We start from the raw sequence: 11,293 nt of genomic DNA, 5'->3' as shown, positions 1-11,293 counted from the left end.
GAATTAATTTTTTTAAATGACATAGCTAGGAGGCATTCTAATATAATTTTTCTTTTTTGCAAAGTACCCTGCAGTGTTTTCATGATTAGTCAATTGAATCTCTAATATTTCAACTACTAAGATACCTCTGATGCAAGTAAGCATTTTGGAGAAAGGGTTCTGGGGTTCAGTTATGTTGAAATGAAATATTACAGGTTCCTATTAAATTTCATTGATGGATTATGAAAAAGGTATTCTAAAAATAAAATGCAGTCACTGTAAGATACTTCCATCATGTCATGTATATATAGAAATTTGGGTGAAATTATTATTTAAAAAGAAAATTATCAATAATAATCTACACTGATGGATTCATTTGTATATGTAATTTGAGACACAAGCTTTCTCTTAACTACGATCGCCTTTTATTAAATTTACTCTCTGATTGATCCACTACAAGCAAAAATCCTCTGTGAATTTTCAAAGAAAGCCTGGTTTCATACATGTATGTAAACTCTTAGCCTGGCTTTAATTTATATTGCTACATAACAAAATATTTTCTAAATTTTATACAGTACAACACATTTCTTTTGGTTGAAGACATTGAGCAAGTTTTACCATATCTGTGGTTTGTGTGATTATTACAAAAGTTATATACAAAACCTTGTAAATATGCAAAAATTGCAAAATACACTCTGACAGCTAATGCTCTGAAAACACTTTATTACACAAATTACATTCAGATTCTGAAAATAGTGTTCTAACAGTGTAACCATCTAAAAATAAGACATCCCAGAAATACACCAACCAAGGAGAAAATTAAAAAAAGAATTTAAATAGAGACTTTTTTTTCTTTCTTTCATTGCAATATAATGTTAGTGATTTTAAAAAAATAGAAGAAGATTTAGCAGCTTTGTCGTCATGTAGCACAAAGTTTCTCTTTACTGCCACAGGCTGAGAATGCTGAACAGGAAAGGCACCAAAGAAAGACGCTGGCAATGGGAGTGCTATTGGGAGAATACTGTGTCCAAGCAGAGAATGGGGCTATTTACATCCACAAAAAAGTCTCAAAAATGTAAATGAGCAAACTTCCATCATTAGATTAGTACTATAATGGAAGAAGAGGACTGCTTTTCTATTCTATATTCATATAAAGACAATGGCACTCTTATGAACTTTTAGGAAACTCCTCAATTAAAAACAGAAGCCAACTTAACCAAATGAAATAACGTAAAATGTGTATAGTCCCACATAGACTAGTACATATACAATTAAATGCACAAAACTTTAAACGTGCTGAAGGGAAAGGAATCTGGCATTCTTAGTAAATCTCATTCAACCTAAACCAAAGCCCGGTTTTCAGGAAGAGGGAGGTGGTGGTGCAGGCAGAGGTGCTGAATACTCCTCTTCTGATTCGCTTCCATCATCCTCATCTTTCTCTTGGTCACTGCCCTCGGTGCTGAGGCGGTCAAACCCTTTTCGACTATAGCCTTTACGGCTGGCAAAGAAATTTCCAAGGTTTAAACCTCCACTTCCCTTTCCTAAAGAGAGCAAACAACAATGTAGAATTGAAGTAAAGTTTGCAACAGATGAGACAGCTTCTTTGTAAATTCTTAAACGGTAAATAAAGTTAGAGGTTGGGAAAAGGTAGATATTAAAAAAAAAAAAAAAGTGACAAACAGCCAGATAGATATTACTCCACAGACTTATTAAAAGGAAAAAGAAAAAACAAAGCTCTACGGGCTTATGTGTTTCTGTAGAAATATTCCAGATTGACTTTTCGCCTCCTGTTTTCCCCAGCTCTCTGGAATTGTCATCCCTTGGGCAGCTCTTCATTTCAATGACTCTATGAAAAGGTCATCTTCACTCTGACAAGCTCTGACACGACAGCAGGAATGACAGAAAATTTACCAAAGACAAACGAATCCCGATAAAAGGCAGAGGAAGAGAACAATAGGGAATGGCAAGGTGGAAAAAACAAAACAAAACAACAACAACAACAACAACACAACCAAACAAACAAACTGGGAAATTTGCTGCCAGAGCCACATATTTGGTTTAGTGTATGGTTTGCATTCTGCATTTACTTTGGGAGATGTTATGCTGTATACCAGGTGTTTAATTCTCAGAGACATAATATGAAATATCTCCTTGCTCTTTAAAGACATGATCTTGTTGACTTTGAACCAAATATGAAGGATTCTGAAAGGTCACAAGCATACCTCTAAATCTTCCCAGCACTCTTCCTGAACTTGCCTCAAGTTTGTGTTCAGAATCTGTTTAAAAAGAAAAAAAAAAAAAGATGACACATTTCAAAATGAATCCAAGTCACCTTCCTCAACCAATGTTCAACACAAAATCAGGAAGTCTTAAATGTTTAGGATGGCTTGGCTCGTATATGCAATTCTAAGGGGAAAAAGGCAATATGTTATTGAAAAACATAGATATTGAGATGTATCTAAGGGTTTGATTCCTGCCTGTCCCTTAGAGACTATGCAATTTTAATATATTAATTCCAGAGCCTTGGTTTTCTCTTCTGAGAAATGAAGGATCAAAGATAATTTCTATATATAAGATGGGAATTTGCATGTGGCATGCTTAGAACATATATATATATATATATATATATATATATATATATATATATATATAATGCTTAATACACTTTAGTTACTTGTGTTAGGACAGGATAGAATTAAGTTACCAACAATTTGTAAAATTTGAAAGCTTTGGTTACTACAATTTAGGAATATATGTGTTAGACTTTACTCTTTCTATTAAGACTATACATACACCTCTTGAGAAAGCTTTGGATTTATGTACATCATTTCTCCTTTATGGAAAGTGAAGACACACGATATGAAACTGTAAGTATTTTCCAGGTACACAAGGTGACCTAAATGCTCTTAACAGAGCTTCCATCTCCATGAAGAATTCTCCTTTCTTATGAGGACGCAGCAACCCCAGTGGATTTTATTGTTTCCTTATTGTATCTCCCTGCACTTTCTCCCTTGCTTACACCTTTCTCTTGAGGGTCAGGGAAGCCAGGCCCAGGGTCCTCTTATAACGTTTCCCCAGTGGAGGCCACGACATGGTTGTATTATCTGCTAACAGGCAGATGACATAGGAACAGCGGAAGAGCCGATGAGCAAGGAAATTGACAGAAAGGGAAGAAGCATCTACTAAGACTGTCAGAAGCCAAAATTTAGACTTTATCTTCCACAGGGATGCAGGACATCCCTTATCCAGTTTGTATCACCTGTGCTTGGCACAGTATCTGATATGGAACACGTGAGTGTGTGATGAATAAAGGAAGGACCTTTAGGAGGATTTCTAAATATTTTACCATGGGTGAAACCCATCAAGAACAAATGTTGGAAAAAAAGGTGAGAAGTTGATCTACTTTTAGAATCAAATATATTAAATGGAAGATTACAAAACTGCAAATTTTCTTTAAGTAATGGATGAATAAAAGCAGTCTCCTATCATCTGACCTGTGCCTCTTCCTTCCCAATACCTTCTTGTAAAGTCAGCATGAGAGAACAATGCCATGTCACATGCCCTCAACAGCAAACAGGATAGATCAAACTTTCTTGACTCCTTAGTCACTTCCTCTTCCAATTTGGGTTGGGTACCACAATTCCCGCCATCTGCCTCCAGATTCTAGATGCTCCTAATATTCTCTGTATTTACCACCACACTTAGCACCCTCTATGATAGCTTTTACATGACATCTCTCTTTTTTATGTCATTTATTCTGAGTGCCATTTATTCATTCAATCTTCCAACAACTACTTATTAACCCCATTGTGACAAGAACTGTTATTTGTGTTAGGGACATATGAGTAAATAAGATATACAAAACTCCTGTTCTCTTGAAGCTTTTATTTAGCTCCATGAAGATGATGACTTTCTTTCTCCTTGCCCTGCTTTTGACAGTTTCAAGTCTGTACAGGGTCTTAACAGAAGTCCTTCTTGGTAAGAATTAACTATATTTTTGCTGAGATATGTGAATTCAGATTTAAAAAGAGCCTAAGAAAAATTACCCTGTTAAACTGAACTTTGCTTCCTGTTTCTGAGTTCCTTCTGTGTTAGGGCTTTGCCATGGGCACTGAATCTCTGCCATGGCTGCCTTGACCTGGAAAGGGTCAAGATGCTGTTTTTTGATCTAATGCTGCCTCCCACACTGTCCCACAAACTGCTTCCTAGATGCATCTGTAGACTTTTGCTATAGGACCTGGGACCCCAGTGGAAGGACTGCTATTGAGGAGTAGGAAACAGGGGTTGGGTCAAAGTTTTTTTATTTGGCCATTTTTTTTGGTGGGGGGGGGGTTTCCTGGCATCAAACTCAGGGGGTACTCAACCACTGAGCCACATCCCCAGCCCCATTTTTGTATTTTATTTAGAGACGGGGTCTTGCTGAGTTGCTTAGCACCTCACTGTTGCTGAGGCTGGCTTTGAACTTGTGATCCTCCTGTCTCAGCCTCCTAAGCCACTGGAATTACAGGCATGGGCCACCGCACCCAGCCAGAGTTTATTTGTTTGGATGTCCTGAAAGGAACTCAGCTGCTGGATTCTATACTGTGATAATGATTTTGTAAAATACTGATGGCCTAAATATGACTATTCAAAGACTTTCAAATAGTTTTTTTTTAAAGAAATATGTGCTCTCTTGAGAAAGCTAAAGTTTGAGATAAGAATCTGCTATTACTCTATTCCTTGTCACAATCACTGGTGGTGTTGAGTGTTTACTAGGTTCCAGGTACTTTGATAAATGCTTTACATACATTATTCCATTTACTCTTTTACAACTTTGTGAGGTATTTTATCCAGATTTTATTCATGAGGAAACTGTAGTTTTGAGAGATTAAGTAACTTGCCCAAAGTCATGTAACTGGAGCTAAGGCCAGTGTGATGGGGAAAAATACAACCTCAAAATAACTGACCCAAGTTCTATGAAAATGGCCTGTTTCTAACCGAAGAAATCTTCTTCTTCCTGATCTGTCAGCTAAATTATACTGACTCTACTATCTACAGCTTTGTGTGGAGATACTAATTGGGCTTAAGCCAATTGCTAAAAGGCAATGTTAAAGGTTAATTATAATCCAACTGTCTAAATTCCAGAGGCTCCAGACATATTTTCTACTGTGATACTAATTATAGAGAATATATGAAACAGAGACAATAACATCAAAAATGTAGAATGCATTAAAACAAAACAAAAAACCAGACACATACAAAAAAATCACAACCAAACTCCTGATGATAATTAGGCCAAACAATCTTTCAAAGGTAGGTTCCAAGTTCAAGTTAAAGGGGCCCATTTTACTTGCCTCCAAAGGCCCTTGATTTTTTCCACCGAATAAATATGGCAATGGCCAGCAGGACAACCACAGGAATAACCAGAAGGGTTGTAATGAGAACAACGGGTACTCCCGAGCCTGGCTCTTTGATCAGTTTCTGTTTCTCTTGAATCTTCTGCAATTCTGAGGAGGTGGGTTTGTTGTCCATTTTGGTTTCAACAACTGCCTCGGCTTCTTCAGGGAAAGAAGAGTTCACAATATTCAACTGACTCAAAGATTCCAGAACCCTCTTACCCACCCCTACCCCATCAAATCACAATTGCACAGAAAGAACTTCTGAGTCCAGTGCACCTGGGTTTCTTATTTCAGTGTCTGAATCCAGCAATCTGGATACGTGATTAGTTATTTCGACAAAATGGTTTTTCACCTTGAAATTGGTTTTCTTTGGTTCTACCTTTAATTCCACAAACTACATATCCTTCTTTTGCATTTGTCTGAGTTAAAGTCACAGGAAGTATGTAGGGAAAAAAATTGGTGTGAATGCTGGAGTCAAACAAACCCGAGCTCAAATCCCAATTCTCCTATGTACTAGCTGTGTAACTTTGGGCAAGTTACTTAAATTATCTGGGCCTTAATAACCTCATTTGTAAAACTGACAATAATATCTTCTTCACAAAACCATTACATATAAATTCCTGTCATCAAGAAGGTACTTAATAAGTATTTGTTTTCTTGTAAGATATACAATTAGTTAATGAATTTTCTTTGATGTCTTAGGCAGTATTGGTACTTTATAAGAATAGCCCACATTAATTACAGGATTACAGATTTCCTTAAATAGTCTTCAGCAAAATGAGAGTGCACACAAATCCATGTATATTATTTTATTGGTGATGAAAATAGTTTACCCAACTAGTCTGTGACATTGGCAGGTACTAGATAGGTATAGGCCTAAAATATTATTTGAGAAACAAATGTAATAAAACCATAGAAGTTATTTCAGGGAACTCGACTAATGAATTGAAAGTGAGGTTGGGCCTTGAGACATTTCTGCCATCGAGAAGCACATATGTGTTTGTGTAGAAAATATAGGGTGCAAAGGATGACAAGAATATTCTCAGGCTAAAAGTAACAGGCACATCTGCAAAAGACTCACAAGATTTCATGGCATTATCTTCTGCCCTAAAATACAGACAGCATGCTATGCATGGCCTAGTGAAGATTTTCATAAAGTGACAAGGATAGGTGGCTTAACACAATCAGGACAGTCTTTGGTTAATGTTTAGTATGTACAAACTTAGTTTAGCATTTTGCTGGGCACCAAGGAAATACTTCCTAAATTACCTAACACACTGTGAATACAACTTATGATACAAATGATTGACAGGTTGAAACTCTCCACTTTAATGTTCTGAGACAGCTTCCTCCACAGTCTCATTACAAGGACTGAGCACTTGGGCTATGTCAGGCATTTTTCTCTTTTAACTTTCACATCAAACCTGTGAGTAGGCACTACTATTATTATCATTTAGCAGATGGCCTCAAAGTCTTATTTCCTTTCCTGTTCTATGGACAAGGGGAAGCCAGACTTCCCTGCACCACCCCTTTCTTTTTATCCACTAGCCTGGCTCTTGAAACTTGAAGGGGAGGGAAGGATTGATTCACAGACCTAGATGGTTCAAATTTAACTAAAGTCTCAGTTTCCAAAAGGAGTAAAAGTGTGATTCCTGTCTCTTTACTGTAGAGAATATGTAAAAAAAAAATTGCTCTATACGTAAACTTACTATACTTAAGCAGAAAAAAACCAATAAAATATATCTTGCGATTAAAAACATAATCTAGAGATGTAGCTTGGCATTCAAGTTGCTTTTGGAAGAAAGGTCTGTTTCTATTTGAAGGCAGGTATTACAGAATAATTACCTAGCTCCATTAAATGGACAGAACCATGGGTGATGTAGGTGACAGACTAAAAGAATCAGCTTAGCATTCATAAAGAGATGATGCAATGAATTTGCTAAGATATATGCTCATTACTATAGAAATTTTTTATTTTCCACACCAATTCTGGTAATTTGAGTGTCATTTACTAGAAATACTTGAACATTTTAACTTTTGGAACCAACTGAGTTATATTTAAGATTTAAAGATGCTCTGTATTTTTTTTTTTTTAAAGGAGGCTAAAATTCTTAAATTTTCCGGTTTTAAAAAGAAGCAATATTGCTGTTCTTTTCAGGACCTTTGTAGATAGAGTAATAAGCAAAAATGATGGTTATCACTTACAAGTCTTATAAATTCCAGTCTGAGCACAAACAATCTAAATTGTGTCACATCTACTCTTTAACCTAAATTCTTTTTTTATACCTTTTTAAAAAAATTTATTTTTATATGTTTCTGATGATCGAACCCAGGGCCTTGCACGTGGTAGGCAAGTGCTCTACGGCTGAGCCACATCCCCAGCCCTATCCTAAATTATTTTATTAAAAATCTCAGTTTAGGGATGGGACTGTGGCTCCATGGTAGCACACTTGCCTGGCATGTGTGAGGCACTGGGTTCAATTCTCTGTACCACATATAAATAAATAAAATAAAGGTCTATCAACAACTTAAAAAATTATTAAAATAAAATCTCAGTTAAGTTGGAACACTCCTGATGAATAAAGAATGAAGATGCTCTAATATTAGGCAGGGCTTTGGGCTTCTGGAAAATTAAGGGGTATCGAGCATGACATTCTTCTGTCACCTAAGATGCCAGATGCCTTCTATTTAGAAGAAAAATGTCTTAAAATCTTACAATATCACAAGTTCTTATAGCATCTTTTTAGATATTTGTAAATAAACATAATTTTAAAAAGCTGACGTATAAGAGGTTTTGCTTCTTTAAAGCAATACATTTAGAAAGGGAGACTAGCTTCATTACTGTGTGAGTGTACACATAGAAGTGTATGAATCTCTATTATTTGACAGAGGAATTAGAAAAAACTGGGATAGGAAGGAGGGACATTCTTAATACAGCAACACAGAAACTGCCACCCATTCATTGCAGACAAAACTAAAGGCTGATGGTTTTAGATGGCATATTAATAAGTAGCAGTTTAGAAGACATAAAAGTGCATACAGAACAATGAGATTCAGCTCTTTTAAATGCAATGTGCTTCCTTTACAAAAGGTCTAAGAGGATCAATGTGTTAGGAAGTTTTGTTTTGTTTTGAATTTTCTTGAGTTGGAGTCATCATCATCATCTTTTACTGAGGTGTGGGGCATGAGGGCTATTCTTTAGGTGGGATGTCTGTTTTAATAACTTTATTTGAAAATTAAAATCCCTTTCCTAACTTTTTAAAAATCATTCCAAATTCTTTTATTCCTACAATTCCCTTAGAACATAGGTTCTGAAACCCTGTAATTTCTGATTATGTGACCATTTACAATGGGAATGAGTATTCTCAAAGGCAACTTGAATTAGGAGATTTGAAATGAACATGCATCACTGGGCTATTAAATCTGGGATGGTGTTTTTCCCTTTCTGCTTGAATTAAGCTTCATGATTTTGATAAAAGACATGATCTAGGGATCCAGTATGATTTATATTCAATTTGTAATAAGAATATAATCTTAAAATGTTTAATGAGAGTCACATAAACTGGTTGGTTCAAAGAAGAATAGAATAACTTCATCTGAATTGGGGTATTCCTATTAAAACTTGACTATTGTGGCAATATTTAAAAAATGATTTTTGAACTGCTGGTTTCTATCAAGATGGGGATGTTTTCTGACTAAATGGGCTCAGTAGTATGCACTGAGAAAATAGGAAATGGTCTACAGAAGATATTATTTATCCTTCATTGACCAACCCAAAGGGGTCAATGTGGTTGGTTGGGCTGGTCTCAACAGGCTAATTAGTACAATCAAGATTATTTTGGCGGGATCTATTTAAACAAAATTAGTTTGAGACCATTTTGAAGTTCTGGAAATTTCAGAGTAAACTACAACCATTCTCAGCCCGAATTTCCTGGAAGAACTCACAGTAAATAAATTGGTGGGATCCATTTCTCTTCAGCAAAAGAATAGTAGTAAATAATAACAAAGGGTTTGACACAAACAAAGGTTCACTTCAAACCTGGCTCTAACACTTAGTATCTCAGTAACAATTCTGTTCTTCAATGTCCTTAAATGCAAAATTGGGATAATAGCAATGATCACATATTGTTAAGAATTAAATGTGATAATTTCTGTATAGTCCGTTGATTATTCCACAAGTGATAGCTATTTTTACCAATCTTTCCTAGCATCTTATTCCAGGACAAATATGCTTATTAATATATAACAATGATAGAAAGGACCAGGAACCATTTTGGTATAGGAATATGATATGAATGTCACTCGGTAGTAAGTATCACCTGGGTAGAATCTCTACAAATGTCAAGTAATTGCTATTTATTTACCTTATAATACTATCTTACCCCTTTTAACTTTGAGCCGGCTATATTTTCTTATCTACCTAAATAAATACCTAAACTCCCTCTTGGTTCTTGCTTCTTTTCATCTCTTTCAACCTGCTTTCATGAGAAAGGAAAACAAGTAAGCCTCTGGTTAAGTTTGAATATCTAGGCAAATTATTTATAAAGCAACTAATAAAGACATTACTTAGTTACTTAAATATTAGGATCACCCCACAAGAAACACAGTGAGTACTTAACTATATAAATGACATGTCAAAACCCCAAAGATGGTAGAAAGTATAGAAACACAAATTGTTTCCAGGAAAGGGAGAATATAATTCAACAAGGATTTTCAATGAACCCAGTGGTTGCTTACCATTAGCTAAATCCCATTTCTGCATTCCTGATATTATATCCCAGGGATGTGGTTTTCATGTATGAGTGAATGTGTCTGTGTGCAATCTCCCTCTCATGCTCCTTACATGCTGTAAGTCTCCTGAGGTCAGGTAGTTTCATTTCCCTTGGATTTGCTATTGTGCTTTTCACATAGAAGCCCTTGGTAAATCTTTGAGGCTTAGTAATACTAGGATAGCAGCTTCGGGAACAGATATATCTTTTCACATCCTTACAGCAATAACTCACCAAAGATTTCTTCCACTGATTTACATTAGAGCCCATTTAAAAAAAAAAAAAAGCAGCGGCAATATGCAGGTTTAAAGGCTCAGCACATGGCAGAAGTCATGGATCATTTACCAGATTGTATTATATTTTTTAGATTGATAATTCTAAAGGTTGCATTAAAGAGCCATAAAATAATTCAACACAAGTATCCTTTGGTATTAGTTATAAAGGAAATATAACCAACCTTTGATTTCCTGGACTTCAATGCCAGCCTTTTTAACGGATCGATGTTCCATTTCTGTAACAGCAATGCAAGAAGAGAAAAATCAGAATCTCTAAAAAGAACATTTAAAAACTTAAATTTGATATTCATTTTATTCAGTAGAAAACATTTAGAAATTACTCATCATATATATTACTATATTAGAAAAGAGTCCAACACAAACCATAAATTGGTTGTTGGGTCCACAAATCTTGTGTAAAATCTCCTAGGGAAAGCTGAATAGTATCTTTAAGAACTTTATGAATGAGGTTTTCCTTTTGGAGTCCATAATATATTGCATTGTTTCTGAAATATCGAGTAGTTACATTTGATGTAGCCGAAATCTTAGCTGACTACTAATTCTGCCATGTTGGATTATCAGTCTTCTACCTGACAAAAATGAATTTGACTAGTTAAACACTAAAATGCAAATTAAACTTGTTTAGTCTCCAGTGAAATCTTACTGTTCAAAAGGTACTATTTTCCAGATTTATTATGCTCTGGGTTATGCTGAGGGCTTCTTATTTTGAAGTTGTATGCTATGTTACAGGGCTTACCAATTAGAGGTTGCTCAAAACCACTTGGGAAGGCTTTCCAAACTATATTCTCTTATTCCTCTTCTTTCTCTAAATCTTGAGGGGAATAGCCATGTGTATTCTTACCATTTAGTTATGAGGTGTCTCCCCAAAGCT

The 11,293-nt window shown here is 35.5% G+C and overlaps 1 protein-coding gene across 6 annotated transcripts in view; it reads right to left on the bottom strand.

The window, feature by feature from the left end:
- Nucleotides 1–685: 685 nt before the first annotated feature.
- The window catches only part of Pam (peptidylglycine alpha-amidating monooxygenase), a 177,609-nt gene continuing 167,001 nt past the window's right edge, over nt 686–11,293 (bottom strand). For 2 of the 6 annotated variants that reach the window (XM_021726890.3, XM_021726892.3), the window contains 4 exons: nt 10,584–10,637; nt 5,313–5,516; nt 2,202–2,255; nt 686–1,520 (listed from right to left, as the gene is read on the bottom strand). In XM_021726890.3, the coding sequence (XP_021582565.1) occupies nt 1,339–1,520; nt 2,202–2,255; nt 5,313–5,516; nt 10,584–10,637 (494 nt within the window). In that variant the 3' untranslated portion in view covers nt 686–1,338. The remainder of the gene's footprint in view (nt 1,521–2,201; nt 2,256–5,312; nt 5,517–10,583; nt 10,638–11,293) is intronic. The other 4 variants (XM_013358992.4, XM_040272977.2, XM_040272976.2 and 1 more) reach the window with 2 other exon arrangements.

The sequence above is a fragment of the Ictidomys tridecemlineatus genome, chromosome 1, assembly GCF_052094955.1.
Source record: "Ictidomys tridecemlineatus isolate mIctTri1 chromosome 1, mIctTri1.hap1, whole genome shotgun sequence".
Classification (NCBI taxonomy): domain Eukaryota; kingdom Metazoa; phylum Chordata; class Mammalia; order Rodentia; family Sciuridae; genus Ictidomys; species Ictidomys tridecemlineatus.
The sequence above is the reverse complement of the archived record's forward strand: the minus strand, read 5'-3'. Positions and strand labels throughout refer to the sequence as shown.